At 41.4% G+C, this 18,683-nt stretch overlaps 1 protein-coding gene across 1 annotated transcript in view; it reads right to left on the bottom strand.

Moving 5' to 3' along the window:
* Positions 1-16,899: 16,899 nt before the first annotated feature.
* DIPK2B (divergent protein kinase domain 2B) overlaps positions 16,900-18,683 on the bottom strand; it is a gene marked incomplete at both ends in the record, with an annotated part of 28,341 nt that continues 26,557 nt past the window's right edge. The window contains 2 exons of the mRNA XM_084258696.1: positions 16,900-17,240; positions 18,380-18,668. Coding sequence (XP_084114822.1) covers positions 16,900-17,240; positions 18,380-18,668 — 630 coding nt within the window. The remainder of the gene's footprint in view (positions 17,241-18,379; positions 18,669-18,683) is intronic.

The following is an 18,683-nucleotide window of genomic DNA, read 5'->3' on the forward strand; positions in this document are numbered from 1 at the left end:
TAAAGCCAGAACCTCAGAGGGACGAATAACAACGAAAGAAGACCAAAAAAAAAAAAAAGTTATTAAAAGAATAAATAAAATCAAAGGAAAGACAAACATAATGGCAAATACAGATGCTAACATATCAATATTAACTCTAAATGTAAATGGACTAAACTCTTCAATAAAAAGACACAGAGTTGCACCCTGGATTAAGAAACAAAACCCAACCTTTTGCTGTCTCCAGGAAACACATTTAGCTACAAAAGATAAAAATAGGCTCAAAGTCAAAGGATGGAAAACAATCCTACAAGCAAATGGGCCAAAAAAGAAAGCAGGAACAGCTATACTTATATCAGATAAAACAGACTTCAAACTCAAAAAAATAAAAAGAGATACCAATGGTCACTACATTATGATCAAGGGGACAATACTTCAAGAAGAAATAACACTCATTAACATATACTCACCAAACGAAAGAGCACCAAAATATACCAGACAACTGTTGTCCTCTCTGAAAACAGACATCAGAGAAAACACATATGTAGTGGGAGACTTCAACACACCACTATCAACAATGGATAGATCAACAAGACAAAAAATAAGTAAAGAAACTAAAGCTCTAAATAAGGACCTAGAGCATTTGGGCTTAACAGACATCTATAGAACACTAAACCCAAAAAAAACGGAATACACATTTTTCTCAAGCGCACACGGATCATTTTCCAGGATCAATCACATACTGGGGCACAAGACAAACATCAACAGATACACCAAGATTGAAATCATACCAACCATCTTTTCTGACCACAAAGGCATCAAACTAGAAATAAATCATAAAAAGAAGGCAAGGGATTATCCTACCTCATGGAGATTAAAAGCCACACTACTGGAAGACCACTGGACTAACGAGGAGATCAAAGAAGAAATTAAAAAATTCTTTGAATTGAACGACAAGGAGGACACCAATATCCTAAATGTATGGGATGCAGCAAAAGCAGTAATAAGAGGAAAATATATAGCAATAGAGGCTCACATCAAAAAACAAGAAAGAACTCAAAGAAACAATCTAATCTCAAAGCTCAAAGATCTAGAAAAAGGACAACAAAAAAACCCCAAAACCAGTAGAAGAAAAGAAATAATAAAAACCAAAGCAGAAATAAATGAAATTGAAACTAAAAAAACAATCCAAAAGATCAATGAAACCAAGAGCTGATTCTTCGAAAAAATCAATAAAATAGACAAACCCCTAGCCAGGCTCACAAAGGAAAAAAGGGAGAAAGCACAAATACACAGGATCATAAATGAAAGAGGAGAAATCACAACGGACCCAGCAGAAATCAAAAGAATAATCAGTAACTACTATGAACAGTTATATGGAAACAAGTTCAACAATCTAGAGGAGATGGACAAATTCCTACAACTCTACAATCACCCAAAGCTAGATAAAGAAGAAATAGAACACCTAAACAGACCAATTACAAGCAGCGAAATTGAAATGGTAATCAAAAACATCCCCAAAAACAAAAGCCCAGGACCTGATGGATTTACAAATGAATTCTACCAAACATTCAGAGACGAATTAGTGCCTATCCTTCACAAACTCTTCCAAAAAATTGAGAAGGAAGGGACAATACCAAACACGTACTATGAAGCCAATATTACACTAATACCAAAACCGAATAAGGACAACACAAAAAAGGAAAATTACAGGCCAATCTCCCTAATGAACACTGATGCAAAAATCCTCAATAAAATTTTAGCTATCAGAATCCAACAATGTATCCATAAGATAATTCACCACGACCAAGTTGGATTCATTCCAGGGGCACAAGGATGGTTTAACATCCGAAAATCAATCAACGTTATCCAACACATCAACAAAAAGAAATATAAAAACCATATGATAATATCAATAGATGCTGAGAAAGCTTTCGACAAAGTGCAACACCCATTCATGATAAAAGCCCTTGAAATTCTTGGGATACAAGGAACATACCTCAACATCATAAAGGCCATCTATGACAAGCCAACAGCCAGTATCATTCTCAATGGTGAAAAGCTGAAAGCAATTCCATTAAGATCTGGAACAAGACAAGGATGTCCACTCTCACCACTGCTTTTCAATATAATACTGGAAGTCCTAGCCAGAGCAATAAGACAAGAGAAAGACATCCAAGGAATCCAAATAGGAAAAGAAGAAGTCAAACTATCACTATTTGCAGATGATATGATAATATACATAGAGAACCCCAAAATCTCCACAGAAAAACTAATTCAACTCATCAATCAATTCAGTAAAGTGGCAGGATACAAAATCAACACGCAAAAGTCAGTAACCTTCCTATACACAAACAATAAATCTGAAGAAGAAGAAATCAAAAAAACCACCCCTTTTATTATCGAAACAAAAAAAATCAAATATTTGGGAATAAATCTAACAAAAGAGGTAAAGGACCTATACAAAGAAAACTATAAAACACTTAAAAGAAATAGAAGAAGACACAAAGAAATGGAAAGACATCCCCTGCTCATGGATTGGAAGAATAAACATTATTAAAATGGCCATCCTACCAAAAGCAATATACAGATTCAATGCTATTCCAATCAAAATCTCAATGGCATTCTTCAAAGAAATAGAACAATTATTGATGAAATTCATATGGAATCACCAAAAACCCCGAATAGCCAAAGCTCTACTGAAAAAAAAAGAAGGAAATGGAGGCATCACACTCCCAGACTTCAAACTCTACTACAAAGCCATAATCATCAAAACTGCATGGTATTGGAACAAGAAAAGACATACAGACCAATGGAATCGAATAGAAAATCCAGAAATTAACCCACAGATTTATGGTCAACTAATCTTTGACAAAGGAGCAAAGACTATGCATTGGAGCAAAGAAAGTTTGTTCAATAAATGGTGCTGGGAAAACTGGGTCGCTACATGCAAAAGAATGAAGCTTGACCACTACCTCACACCATACACAAAAATCAACTCAAAATGGATTAAAGAAGTAGACATAAGACCTGAAACCATAAAATACATAGAAGGAAATACAGGCGAAACACTACGGGATTTGCACATCAAAGACATCTTTACAGACACATCACCCAAAGCAGTGATAGTGAAGACAAAGATAAACAGCTGGGACTACATCAAATTAAAGAGCTTCTGCACAGCAAAAGAGACAATAACAGAAACAAAGAGAAACCCCACTGACTGGGAGAACATTTTTGCACCCAACACTAATGATAAAGGACTGATCACAAAAATCTGCAAAGAGCTGATGAGACTCAGCAACAACAAAGAAAATAATCCAGTCAAAAAATGGGCAGAAGAGCTAAAAAGAAACTTCTCTGAAGAGGAAATGCAAATGGCCAACAGACATATGAAAAAAAGTTCAACATCACTTGTAATCAGGGAAATGCAAATCAAAACTACCATGAGATACCATCTCACACCAGTGAGAATGGCACATATTAAAAAAACTAGCAACAACAAATGTTGGCGAGGGTGTGGAGAAAAAGGAACTCTTCTGCACTGTTGGTGGGAGTGCAAACTGGTCCAACCACTATGGAGAGCTGTGTGGAGATTTCTGGACCTACTAAACATAGAGCTTCCATATGATCCAGCAATTCCACTCCTAGGTATTTACCCAAAGGACACAGAAACATCAATTCCAAAGAGCACCTGCACCCCTATGTTTATAGCAGCACTGTTTACAATAGCTAAGCTTTGGAAACAACCCAAATGCCCAAAAATAGATGACTGGATCAAGAAGATGTGGTACATATATACCATGGAATATTACTCAGCATTCAAAAAAGATAAACACATGCAATTTGCAGCAACATGGATGGCGCTGGAAGGGATCATGCTCAGCGAAATAAGCCAAAATGAAAAAGAAAAATACCGGATGGTCTCACTCATAGCAGGAATCTAGAAAACTTAAATAAGGGACCAGGAAAATGAATATAAGAAAGTGAAAATCAAAATCAACAAAAAACTATGAACCAGAGACACTTTTTGGGGGGTGGGGGGCAGGAGGGGAAGGATTGGGGTCAGAATGGGGTGTTTGCAATTGTATGGGGGAATATAAAAATAAAATTTAATATTTAAAAAAAAAAAAGAGAATGATACTGGCTGTTGGCTTGTCACATATGGCCTTTATGATGTTGAGGTATGTTCCTTGTATCCCAAGAATTTCAAGGGCTTTTATCATGAATGGGTGTTGCACTTTGTTGAAAGCTTTCTCAGCATCTATTGATATTATCATATGGTGTATATATTTCTTTTTGTTGATGTGTTGGATAACGTTGATCGATTTTTGGATGGTGAACCATCCTTGTGTCCCTGGAATGAATCCTACTTGGTCGTGGTGAATTATCTTATGGATACATTGTTGGATTCTGATAGCTAAAATTTTATTGAGAATTTTTGCGTCAGTGTTCATTAGCGAGATTGGCCTGTAGTTTTCTTTTTTTGTGTTGTCCTTGTTCGGTTTTGGTATTAGTGTAATGTTGGCTTCATAGAACGTGTTTGGTATTTTACCTTCCTTCTCAATTTTTTGGAAGAGTTTGTGAAGGATAGGCACTAATTAGTTTCTGAACATTTGGTAGAATTCATTTGTAAATCCATCAGATCCTGGGCTTTTGTTTTTGGGAAGGTTTTTGATTACCATTTCAATTTCGCTGCTTGTAATTGGTCTGTTTAGGTGTTCTATTTCTTCTTTATCTAGCTTTGGGTGATTGTAGAGTTGTAGGAATTTGTCCATCTCCTCTAGATTGTTGAACTTGTTTCCATATAACTGTTCATAGTAGTTTCTGACTATTCTTTTGATTTCTGCTGTGTCCGTTGTGATTTCTCCTCTTTCATTGTGATCCTGTTTATTTGAGCTTTCTCCCTTTTTTCCTTTGTGAGCCTGGCTAGGGGTTTGTCTATTTTATTGATTTTTTTCAAAGAACCAGCTCTTGGTTTCATTGATCTTTTGGATTGTTTTTTTAGTTTCAATTTCATTTATTTCTGCTTTGGTTTTTATTATTTCTTTTCTTCTGGTTTTGGGTTTTTTTTTTTGTTGTTGTTCTTTTTCTTGTTCTTTGAGCTTCAAGATTAGGTTGTTTCTTTTAGTTCTTTCTTGTTTCTTGATGTGAGCCTCTATTGCTATATATTTTCCTCTTATTTCTGCTTTTGCTGTATCCCATACATTTAGGAAATTGGTGTCCTCCTTGTCATTCAATTCAAAGAATTTTTTAATTTCTTCTTTGATCTCCTCGTTAGTCCAGTGGTCTTCCAGTAGCGTGGGGTTCAATCTCCATGAGGTAGGAGAGTTCCTTGCCTTCTTTTTATGAAAACCTACTATTTCATGGCCTCAGTGCAGCTCTCTCTCCTTCCTGAGACTGCCTACTGCCTCTCGAAGGGTTCTGTGCTCTTGCTTCCTAATAAACTTTGTTGCTGGCTTTATTTTGGTCATTTGTGAAATTCTTTTTGCAAGGACCCTCTGATGTCACGGTCCCCAACAGAATGGCAAGGAGGTAGGAGAGAAACTCAGATCTACCTTCCCAATTAAGAAAGGATATGAAGTTGTATAGGTTTGGGGAAGCAGGGTTAAGAACAAAAGAGTGAAATTTTACTGGCTACAAAGTGGGTTAGGGGCAAAGAAATCTGGAGTTGGCTAAAGTTTGTTGGCTAGTCACAGGTAAGTTCATACATTAAGGATGAAGAAGCTTTTAATCGCATAACTGAAACCTTGAATTTCTGCTGATGTTCCTCTCCTCCTCTGGGTAACACATTTTCTCTAAGTTTTCAGTTTGTAGCTGGCCTTGGAGCTCAGCTCAAGGTTGTTGATAAGCCTCCAGACTTTGTTGTGTTGCTAAAGGAAGTCTCAGAAAATAGTTCAGATAAGTTTTTTTTTTTCCTTTCTTATACTTAAGGGTCTGAGATCAATGAACCATTTAGCCTTGGTTTCGAAAACCTGGCTTAGAGAAGATAAAAATCTTACTCAGCTTAGGCTTCTATAATAAAAAATACAATAGACTGGGTGGTTTAAACAATAGCAATTTATTTCCCACAATTCTGGAGTCTGAAAGTTTGCGATCAAGACACCAACATGGCTGGGTTCTTCTGAGAAGTGAATCCCTGGCATGCAGCAGACTGCCACCTTCTCACCATGTCCTCAACGGCAGGGAGCGGGATCACACCCTAGTATCTCTTCTTATGAGGACATAAATCTCTAAGGACATTAATCATCCTAAGGGTCACACCCTGTGACCTAGTCTAACCCAAATTACCTCTCAAAGTCACCACTTCCAAATACTATCATACCAGGGGTTAGGACTTCCTCTAGAATAATTAGCTGCTTTGATCACATCAAGACCAAGTGATGTTCACTTGGGTAAGGTGAGGGAGGTCTACCAGATTTCTGCACTGTAAATTTAATATGTAACTGGAGAGGAAATGTTTTCAGAATATGTAAATATCCTACATTCATCAAACTTCCACCAACTCATTTGAGCATCCATTGATGATTCTTATCTGAATCAATTATTATGATGATGGTGCCAAATGATGATTTTTAAATTTCATTTCATTATTCCCTCTACATTTGTTAGTTGGCATTCTTTTGTATAAAAAAAAGCAAATCTTTTCTTTTTAATTTAAATTTTATTTTTATATTCCCCATACAATTACAACCTCCTTATTTTGACCCCAAGCCCTCCTTTTCCCACCCCCACCCTCCATAGAGTGTCTCTGGTTCATAGTTGTTTGTTGATTTTGATTTTCACTTTCTTATAGTTGTTCTTTTTCCTGGTCCCTTATTTAAGTTTTCTAGATTCCTGCTATGAGTGAGACCATCCGGTATTTTTCTTTTTCATTTTGGCTTATTTCGCTGAGCATGATCCCTTCCAGCGCCATCCATGTTGCTGCAAATTGCATGTGTTTATCTTTTTTGAATGCTGAGTAATATTCCATGGTGTATATGTACCACATCTTCTTGATCCAGTCATCCATTTTTGGGCATTTGGGTTGTTTCCAAAGCTTAGCTATTGTAAACAGTGCTGCTATAAACATAGGGGTGCGGGTGCTCTTTGGAATTGATGTTTCTGTGTCCTTTGGGTAAATACCTAGGAGTGGAATTGCTGGATCATATGGAAGCTCTATGTTTAGTAGGTCCAGAAATCTCCACACAGCTCTCCATAGTGGTTGGACCAGTTTGCACTCCCACCAACAGTGCAGGAGAGTGCCTTAAAAAAAAAAAAAAAAGCAAATCTTTATTCCCCTTACCTATTTATTAACTCAATTTTATAAATGTGGATTATAGATTTTTATTTTATTTAATGGGTTATAACTTTATAATTATAATTTATTTCAATTCTCCAAATTTTTCCAGATTTTGTCTCTGGGAAAATTCCCAAGAGGTAGCGCTAAAAGTGAGAGAACCAGGGCCTCCCTGGTGGCACAGGTGTTAAAGTCTCAACACCATTAAGTTATTGCCAGCCATTGTGTCATGAGTTGGATCCCCGGCCAGGGAGCTAACCCACAGGCACAGCAGACCTCTCCTGTCTTGCCCTCTGCTCCCCTCAGCAGTGTATTACAGTGGATCTGCCTGTTCTGCTCCCCACTCTTTCTCTTGTGAATCCTCTCACCCCCCACAACTCTGGCCTGCACCCCAGGTCTTGTATGCATAAATAAATAAAATAAATCTTTAAAAAAAATAAAAGAATTAGTTCAAGAGTTCCAATATTCAAATAACAGCAGTTCCAGATAGAATATACATATATAGATGGCACACAAAGATGCATACATAAAAGCAGACACAACACAGTACAGAGGCGTACACACAAGTACATGTAGACACACAGACACATACACCTAAACACAGACTTGGAGACACACACATACAACCACACATGTACGCATCCAAAAAGATACACGAACACACACACACCAGACCTACAGTCACACACACAGAGGAGGGAATCATCAACAAGAAAATTAAATTTCCTAGTCCTAGAAGGCACTCATGTTTACAGCAGAAGAATTTTTGGATTGCATATTACATGGATAAATGTTCAGAACCTAGAAACAAAGGAAAGACCTATAAGTTTCCAGAGGCTGGGGGGGCGGGCAGATATGACATACCAAAGATCAGGAATCAGAACAACTTTGTACTGCTCAACAACATTAGAAACCGGAAGACAACAACTTAAAAAATTCTGAAAAAAAATTATTTCCCACCTGCAATTCTCTATTCAAACAACCGACAAATCCTATTTAAGCTTTCAGTTTCATACATCCAAATTCTCAAAAGTTTTCTTTTTTTAAAAAAGATTTATTTATGCATGTAAGAACTGGGGAACAGGCCAGAGGTGCAAGGGGTGAGACGATTCACCAGAGACAGAGTGGGGAACAGAACAGGCAGACTGACTGAAATACTCTGCTGAGGGGAGCAGCGGGTGAGTCAGGAGGGGTCTGCTGCACCACGTGGGTATCTCCGTGGCCGGGGATCGAACTCGTGCTGTAGTGGTTGCAGATAGCTTCATAGGTTGCATCTTTTTTTTTTTTTTAATTTATACAAGAGCTGGGGTACAGGCCAGATGCTCGGGAGGGTGAAAGGATTCACCCAAGACGGAACAGGGAACAAAACAGGCAGACTGACGAAATACACTGCTGAGGAGGGCAGTGGGAGAGACAGGAGAGGTCTGCTTCACCATGTGGGTTGCTCCCTGGCTGGCCGGGGATAAAACTTGTGCTGCAGAGGCTGCGGATTTCTTCATAGTGCGGTGCTTAACCCCTTGCACCACCAGGTAGGCCCTGCATGGTTTATCTTTAAATGGTGTTGGCTAGCCATAGTGATCTAAATACTAAATATTGATTTCACCAGAATCATAATTTATAGCTATATCAGCAATATGAGGAAAGTATGCATGGGAGGAGGGGTTCTAGGAGAAGAAAAATAGAGCAAAACATATCTTCAATGCCCACCATGGAGAATCAATAGATAATGCCTTCAATAGAAAAATCAAGACATTTCCATTCAGACCTGTTAGTTAGAGAAGTGTTACTAAATAGACAAAAAGCCAAAAAACAAACAAGCAAAAAAAAAAAAAAACTAGCTGAAAGATTTATTGCTCATGTGGTAAAGCAAATGGAGTAGAAGAGGTGGGGGGCAACTGGGTTTGGTAAGAAACCCTGCAGTGCTATATAAGGTATGTACACACACACACACGCACACACACACATCTATGTATATACATACATATATGTATGTATATAACCATGACAAGAGACTTTTTTTAAAAGAACAGTAATTTTAAATTAAAAAAACAAAATGTATGCACCGAAATTACAATCACACCATTATTTAACATAGCAGAGAACTGCATATATTTAAATTCCCAAGAGTGGAGGAATGGTAAAGTAATTTGGGTTACACCCACACAATTTTATATGCAACTAAATTAAAATAATATTTACAAGGAAGTTATAATGCCATGAGCAAATGCCTATGACCCAATGTTAAGTGAAACTAATAGGCTACAAAATATTCTATATGTGCTAAGTTTTATCTGTTTTTTTTAATAAATAAAATTTTGCATAGAAATAAAAATGGAAGTGGAGATACTACAATATTAAGAAGTTGGATTTATATGATAATTGGACTTTGGAGTCTTTAAAAGTCATTTCTATTTTTCTGTATTTAACAAATACTCTTTGAGAACTTAAAAAAAATATTCTTAAATGGCCATTTTATCCAAAGCAATATACAGGTCCAAAGCAATCCCTATCAAAATTACAATGCAATTCTTCAAGGAAATAGGACAAATAGTAGCAAAATTTGTATGGAGCCACAAAGACCCCAAACATTCGAAGAAATCTTGAGAAAAAGGAATGGAGGTATCATGTGCCCTGACTTCAAATTATACTACAAAGTTACAGAAATCAAAACCACATGGTTTTGGAATAAAAATAGACACACAGATAAATGGAATAAAATTGCAAGCCTAGAAATAACTATGGAGAGTTAATTTACAACAAAGGAGCCAAGAACATGCAAATGGTGTTGGGATAACTGAATAGCCATGTGCAAAAGAATAAAACTAACCCACTGGGAACAGAAATAAGCAGGAAATCAAAGATCTTTGGGCACTGGAATGGTTTCAGAAGTCAGATGTCAACTAAACAAAGCTGTTAGCTATGAAGATGCCTTGTGGTCAGAAACACTCAACCTATCGGAATCTATACACCCTTGGTAGCATGTTAGAACTTTCTGGAATGAAAAACAACCATAAAATGTTAAGATGTAAGTGACCAGGCACAGATTGACACAATATGTCTAGAGAAATATTCATTAGGAAAAAAGAAATTACATTAACTTTTTTATTGTTTACCTTGTTGAAATATTTTTTACTTTTAAATACAATTTTTCAATAATAAGATTCAAATTTTTAATTTTATATGTTTTGAAAAGTTGTGTTTTTATAAGAATTTGTTCATTCCATTTAAACTTTCATTTTTTAAAAAGATTTATTTATTTATGCATACAAGAACTGGGGTATAGGCCAGAGGTGTGTGTGGGGGGTGTGTGAGAGGATTCACCAGAGACAGAGTGGGGAGCAGAACAGTCAGACTGACTGAAACACACTGCTGAGGGGAGCAGCGGGCGCGTCAGGAGAGGTCTGCTGTGCCATGTGGTTTGCTCCCTGGCCGGCCAGGGATGGAACTTGAGCTGCAGAGGCTGCGGTTGTGCTGCAGAGGCTGCGGATTGCTTTATAGTGCGGAGCTTAACCCCTTGCGCCGCCAGGGAGGCCCCTATTTAAACTTTCAAATAGTTTATCAGAAAGTTTTTCATAATATTCTCTCTTTTTTCTCCTTGTCTGTGGCTCTGAAGTGGATGTCCTCTTTTTCATTCTTAGCATTGCTTATTTACACCTTCTTTAAAATTAGGGCATTATCAATTTTATTAGTCTTTTCAATAAACCAAACTGGGCTTCGCTGATGCCTTCTGTTTTGTTTGGATTCTCTTTCATTGATTTCTGATCTTATCTTTACTATCCAGGTTTCCCTTCTACTTTCTTAGGTATATTTTGTTGTCGCTGTTGATGGTGATATTTACCTAGTTTTTTGAGATAAATGTTAAATCTTCCTATGCTTCTAACAGTATAAATTTCCTTATAAACATATGTTTACCTTCTACAAGTCATGACTAAAATATTTTTATCATTCAGTTAAAAAATGTTTAGTAGTTTTGACTCTCACTATTTCTCAAACATAAATTAGATCTCGCCAAAAAGTTAGTGCTCTCCCATTCCTTATCTTAACCAAGAATGTTAGACAATAACCAGATGCCTGCATTGTAGAATAATTAATGCACCTTTTTGTCAGGTAGCCTGCTTTGCATAAACATTTATAAATGGAAGCCCGAACTCTGGAAAGGAGGTGCAGTTTATTAGAATTTTCTGGTGCTTGTTACCTGGGTTTAAATCTTCTGAAAGACCATGAAATAATGCTCTATCACTAACCTTCTCAGTTGCGCTTACACAGGGGTGGTTATTACAGGGGTGGTCATCACTCTGTGTGTTGGGCTTTTTCCCCCCTCACTTTTTTCTTCCCTGTGGGATGATATCCCATATACAGCATATCATCCCAGTTCATAGAGATCTTTCTCATTCATTTGTAGAGCTGCATAGCATTCCATTGTGTTTGGATGTACCACAGTTTATTCAACCATTCCCCATGTGTGAGCATTTAGATTGTTCCCAGCATTTGCAGTTACAAACAATACTGCAATGAGTAACTTTGATGCACTGACTTTTTCCAGAGGAAATGGTGCAGGATCTGAAGGCTGATGTATGGGCTTCCAGAGATTCTGTTTCCTCTCTGACGACCATGCTGCCGCTATAGTTACAGCCCAGGCCCCAGATTAGTCCCTGGTCACCCTAATGGAGCAGAGGGACCTTTGTCTCCTTATTTGCTTCTACAGGCAGGCCACTTGAACAGGTTGCTTAGTTCCTCTTTGTTGGTCCACTCCTGTAAGTTACCTTCTTAGAGGCTCATAATATTTATAATTTGGGGTTCCCTGCAAGGGTGTTGACCCTTCTGCATAGTCCACAATTGCAACAATTCTTAAACAATGCCAAGAAGAGCTACAGATAGACTAAATACTCTTGCATGCATGTGAGCTCAGCTGTGTCAGTATAGGAAGACAATAGGCCTGAAATACACAGGAAAGTCACTATAACATGAACAGGCTGTGAGTCTGGAGTTTACAGTGGTCCAAGATGGCTTCCTCATCTCTCGTCACATACTGAGTGTGAGTGGACTTTCTCATGCTCCAAATATTACCTGCTTGGTGAAGATTACCTTCTGAGCCTGGTGGAAGGCCTGACTGGGGACGCTAGTGGCAGCCTCACTGCTATTCATGATTCATCCCGAGCCTGGATAGTAGGAGGTAAGGTAAATGGCCCCAGTTAGACTATCCTAGAGGCCTGTGGCCACCTGGAGGCTCCTCTGGGCTGGAGTAGAGCTTTGGGGCAGAGATCAAAGTATCTCCCAGGAGTCTGCAGCACTTACCTTGGCTGAGTGCGGGGCCCTTTCTGCCAGAAGACTGTTCTTTTTGTACATTTGCCTTCAAGTATAGAACACCCACATGCACTAGTTTCTTGAAAGACTTTGTATTATTTAAATATGATAATAACTTTGCAAGGATGAATATTTTCTTCCCTATTTTCTTTATTAATTTTTAATTTTTAATTTTTTTATAGAGGCATGTTTTATTTATTTGTTTGTTTGTTTGTTTATACATGCACTGGGTACAGTCAGAAGCGCGGGAGGGTGAGAGAATTCACCAGAGCCAGAGCGGGCAGCAGAGCAGGCAGAAGGGCCGAAGTACACTGCTGAGGGGAGCAGCAGGCGGCAGGAGAGGTCTGCGCGCCATGCGGGACCCTCCTCCGGTGGCTGGGGAGCAGCCGGGGATCGAACCGGCGGCGCTGCAGAGGCCGTGGGCAGCTTTGCAACCCAGCGCTCAACTGCTGCGCCACTGGGGAGGCCCTCTTCCCTATTTTATGAACGAGGAAAGAGAGGTTCAGAGAAGTTAAGTAACTTGCCCAAGAATGCGCAGTAACCAGCAGCCATGATTTGAAACCACATCTGTCTGACTCCAGAGCTCTAGTTCTTTTCAAAAAAGAACACAAGTCCAACGAAGTATTAAACTCTAGAAGCTATTAAACTCTAGAATCATAGGTTCAGGTTCATAGAATCATTTATAACCAGGAGTCAGACACTACATGGGATGACTGGAAAAGCAGGAGACCTAAAAATTGCTACTTTCAGCAAATCACTTAAACCAGCCTCCTCATGTGAAAAGCAGGACTTGAGTGCAGGGCTATTATTATGCCCGCCAAATAGCTGCCTTTGGTGGAGTCTGTTGTTATAGGTCAGTTCCTTTGCATAGCATCGCTAAATATTCTATATATCAGCCCTGGTCCCACACCTACTCTCCTTGGTCCAATGAGACCTCAGTAAACTATAAGAACGCTACACCAAGGTTAATGAGACTTAGAATTCCTGGGCACCCAAGGTCAGCTTAGCCTATGCTGTTGCATGGGGCCTGTGCTTAGTTTAATAATCTGTTGCCCCTGTCTTGCAATTCCTAATAACAGGAGGCCCCACATTTTCATTTTGCACTGGGTCCCACCAATTATGTAACTGTTTCTGCAGGCAAAAATGACAGGCTGGAGAGACTGAGAAAAATACTCTACCATCTCCAATCAGATTGCATGGGATTGAGAATATACACAATGATTTTTTTCTTGAAGTTACTTGAGTGTTGACTCACCTGCCTCCTGGCTATTGAGGGAAAAGAGCTGATCATAGAAAGTGGCTTTGTCCTGTGCATGGTCAGCAAGGTGCCTCAGACCCTTCAGGCTGCTACAACAAGATACCACATACTGGGCTGCTTACAAACAACAGATGTTTATTTCTCACAGCTCTGGTGTCCGGAAAACCCAAGTCAAGGTGCCACCAGATTCGGAGTCTGGTGAAGGCCTGCTTTCTGGTTCAAGCCAGCTACTTCTCACTGTGTCCTCTTATGGTGCATGAAGGGAGGGAGTTCTGGAGTTCCAAGGAGTCTTTTCTTTAAAACTCTAATCCCATCCATAAAGGCTCCATCCTCATGACTTAATCACTTCCCAAATGCTCCACCTCATAGTACCACCACCTTGAGTGTTAGGATTTCAACATACGGCTTTTTCGGAGACACATCTATTCAATCTATAGAACATGGTATATGAAAAACACTAAGCATAAAGGGCTGAAAAACAGTCATTATTCAAAGCAAGAATATCTTCTGAGCACTTGTTCTGTGCCCAGTCCTGTGCCAGTTCTTTTTTTTTTTTAAGATTTATTTATTTATTTATACAAGAACCAGGGTACAGGCCAGATGTGTGGGAGGGTGAGAGAATTCACCAGAAAGAGAGTGGGGAGCAGAACAGGCAGACTGACGAAATACACTGCTGAGGGGAGCAGCTGGCACGACAGGAGAGGTCTGCCATGCCTTATGGGACCCTTGCCAGCCGGCCGGGATCCAACTGGCACTGCAGAGGCTGTGGACAGCTTCACAGCGCTGCACTCAACCACCTGCGCCTCCAGGGGAGGCCCCCTGTGCCAGTTCTTATAGGGAACAAGAAGGACCACGCTCAGGGGGTTCCCAGCTGGAAAAGAAGTTGGTGAACATATCTATATGGATAACTTTGGGAAGAACTTCAAATGTGGCACACACCTATGGTTCAGTGGTGCAGAGATGGAATTCAGAGGGGCTGCTGGAGGCTGGGCTGTCAAGAAGATCACTATGTCAGGGTTGAACTTAGGATCAAAACTGATACGTGGGACTTAGTAACTGCAGGAATGGAACCATCCAGGTCTCAGCCCTAGGTGTGGATGCTTATTTTCCCTCATGTTAGGTCTTATTCTTGACATTGCAGTAGAGTTGGGGAGTATTGCTGGTTGGGTTCTCTGGAAGGGGACAGTAAGATGGAGCTCTGGGTGTGTATTAGTTTCCTGTGGCTGCTATAACAAATTATTACAAAGTAGGTGACTTTATTCTCTCATTCTCCAGGTCAGAAGTCTAAGATGAGTTTCTCTGGGTTGAAATCAATGCTATGGGAAGAATGTTCATCCCTTCTCTTCCAGAATAGGCCAGAAGACAACTGTCTCAGAAGATTTTCAGGAAGCTTCATGCATGCCCTTCCAGAAGCTTGGCCTCTCATTTTTACTGTCATGATTGCCCTGGAGATAGCACCCGGAGTAGTCAAAAGGAAAACCCCAAAGGCAACCTAGTACACCATGACATGGACTTTTCTGGTCCATCTTTAAATGTGAGTGAAATGACCAGACGATAGTACAGGATGAGTCAGAGGTTAGCAGGAAAGAACCAGAAGCAGGAGTTTGGGGCTTATCCCAGTAAGTCTCTCTTCCCCCTGGGCCTCAGTTTCCTTATCTGCAGAGTGAGGCCTGTTAGGCCAGGGATTATGACCTTTATGGTGGTGAGTCAGAGGTAGAAAACAGGAGGCCAACAGAGAGACCCCTGAGGGTACAGGACTGGCAACAAGTCTGGGTAACAAGGCCCCCACCAATGTTTGAATGGTTAAAGCAAGAACAGTACATGGAAGGTCACATACCACCTGGTTAAATATTTTAAAACAGCAAACTGTTGAATAAAATATGTACTATTTGTTGACCATGAGAAGCACTTTTATAATATCCTATGAGGCTGACAAGGCGCACCCCTCCTACAAATTTTCCTATTTGTAGGAAAATTCTCAGGCCCTTTAGCAAATCCAGCACTGGAGCCCTCAATGTGGACAAAGCTGGCGCAGGTCGCTGACTGTAGTTCTGCTGAGAATGTTCTCTCAGTCCCCAACAAACCTCTTGCTCTAGGCACCCTGTGCTGTGCTTGCTTTGAAATCAGTCTTTGCCATTGGACTCTGAGCTTCCCCTACCAGTGACCAAGTGCGGCAGGGATGTAAGGGCCACCCATTCTTGGGAGACACGCAGAATGGCTTCGCGACAACACCCCGACTGCCCGGCCCAACCTTCGTTTGCTCGGAGAAGGAAACCAGCCTAAGAGGCTCTTGCCTGAACCGCCCTCCTCTCTTTTCCTCGGGCTCAGACTTGCAATACAACCTGGTGGCTCTCCCAGCCGTCTCTGGCTCCCTCCTCCTTTGCTTTGCACAGGCATTTTCTCTAATACAGTCCTTGCCATCCCATCCCGTCTTGACACCTGCCCTCTGAGGACTGGACAGGCACACTGGCCCCCCAGCTCGCCCCCTTCTCTTCCTACCCTGACTCCTTCCCACAGCATGAGATGCCTCGCACACGCACAGGGTATGTCTTGTCCGTGTGTGCCTTTAACCTGGTCTCCTCACCTCGGGATGAGGGCTAGTTCAGGGGTGCAGAGAACAGGAAGGGGACCTTTCTTGTCAGTGTCTGATACGGTCTGCACCTTATTGCCTTCCCTCTACACCAGCCCCTGACCTCCGTGGCTCTGTCGCGTTGCCCTGACTGGGCCTGCTTTGGAAACACACTTTGTAAACACTGGGCTGGGAACAGGAAGCCCTTCGGATCTCTGTCTTTTAGACTAACTGGAAAATCTGGTGGAAAACAGAGGCCCCTGACTCTGAAAGAGATCGAGTGACTGTCCACACCCAGGTCTTCTGAGCCCGCCCTGGGGCTCTTCCATGAAATCCCAGCCAGCAGGGCAACTGCGTAGCTGCATGTTGGAAGAGGGGTGCGCCTCAGTCCCTGGGAATGTCTAAATGTCTAAAAGAGAGATGCTTCTTTCAGTCTTGCAGCAACTTGACTCGGGAATGGAGGGCCAAGGATGTTGTCCCTGGAGGCCCGTTAAGCCAGCTCCAGCATCCTCAGAACTTGTCATTATATTTGCAGTCTGGGTAGCGGTAGGCAAATCTGGGGTCACAGGTTCTCAAGGGCCTCAAGATGTCCTTCAGTCGGCTGCCAGCCCCGAGGACCTCGTGGTCAGGGCGGGTGCTTTCCCCGCACTGAGTGAGTGTGGCATCTATCTCTTCCTGCACCAGGGATGGAAACTTCCCTTGGAGAAGTCGAGGCAGCACCCGACGACACACTAGCACCAGGCTTTGCTTCTCAGGGACGGTGTCACAGGAGGGCAGCTTGGCCTGACAGTCAGAAACCAGGCAGCTAAAGATGTCTTTATTCTCTCCTGTCCTGGCGGCTGCTTGGCTGCCTAGAAGAGAAATGGGGAATATTACACACATTGCAACCTCTTCTCCCTGGGGGACGCATTGCTAATTACAATTGTTGGGAGAAGTGTTTTAGTCTCTTAGCACCTCCCATCACCAGGAGACCTAAGGTTCAGGGACAGGTTGAGGTCAAGACGTGGAAAGCCCACTTACCCCTCTAAGAAGTTGGGCTCCTAATTGCAGGGCTCACATCCGTATTGTGCTTCTCCCACTATTATTACTGAATTAGGAAACTCAGGAAATTACTAGGACCAGTTTCATTTTCCTTTTTAAAATAGAAAGTCAGGAGAAAGAAGAGGTAATCTAGAAGATGCACTTCTTAACAGTTGTAGCAAGACCACCTTACCACTTAGTGGTTTACACAGTCTGCATATTCCGGATAAGTCTCACTTCTTCTGAGTGGACTCTTCTTAATAAAAGCAAATCAGAAAATGAGTAAGTTGTTTTAATTGGTCTATATTTGTAGCCCTTCTTATATAAACAGTATCAGAAACTGGAGAAGAAAATCCTTTGTCTTATTACGGGGACCAGAAAATTAGATCACCCTTAGAGATTGGGATGTTCAAAGGATTCTAGAACCCTGGATGTGCCTGTGCACTTAGAAACACGAATCATGTATACACCTCGCTGGGTGCCAGGTTTTTAAATTTGAAACTTTATGAAAAAAGCGAAAGTGCCAAAATGGATCATAAAATGTACCAGTGAATCATCCAGATATTTCAGTTTCAGATAAAAGCTAAAAGCATCTGGTGAGAGAGGCTCTGAGGGGACGATGGATCCCAGGGTGGTGCGGTGAGGAGGGGCAGGCAGGTCCCCAGCCCACCCACACGGAATTGGACTGCGATGTCTCCGAGCGCGCTTTGGAGGCCACCACGCAAAATCCCCCCTTCTCAACATGGACAAGATCATGCACCGTGCTCCTTCGGAGATGGAGTTGGATCAGAGACTCAGAATGGGGACAGGGACATTTTTACCTGCCACCTGACATTGCCTGAACCCGGGCTGCTCTCACTGTGACAGAGACTGGAAAGGCCCCATGGTCTGCTGCCCAGTCACCCCTTCCTAACTCCTGCCACTCTGACTTCCTCTCTGACAGCTGCTCCATCAGGCCCATGCTGGGTACCTTCCTGCTTGTCGATGACACCCAGTGCGCTGGCATCTCGGATGAACAGATGCCCGTTGTTAAAGATGCCAAACATGCCTGCGTCAACGTGGGTGAAGTAGAAAAAGTAGTTCAAGTCGTTGCTCCTCAGAGACTCCAGGACACCGAGGAGCTGGTAGGCCAGGTCGGCTGCCTGGTCTGGGGGTGCACCATAGAATTCCTGCAGCGGGCTGGTGCCGATGCTGACCAGGAATCTGCCACAGGAGCCCAGGTACTTGGGCAGTGGCCATCCCTCAGCGCCAGGGAAGATCTGCCGAGCCAGAAG

Source organism: Talpa europaea (assembly GCF_964194135.1).
Source record: "Talpa europaea genome assembly, chromosome: X".
NCBI classification, from domain to species: Eukaryota; Metazoa; Chordata; class Mammalia; order Eulipotyphla; family Talpidae; genus Talpa; species Talpa europaea.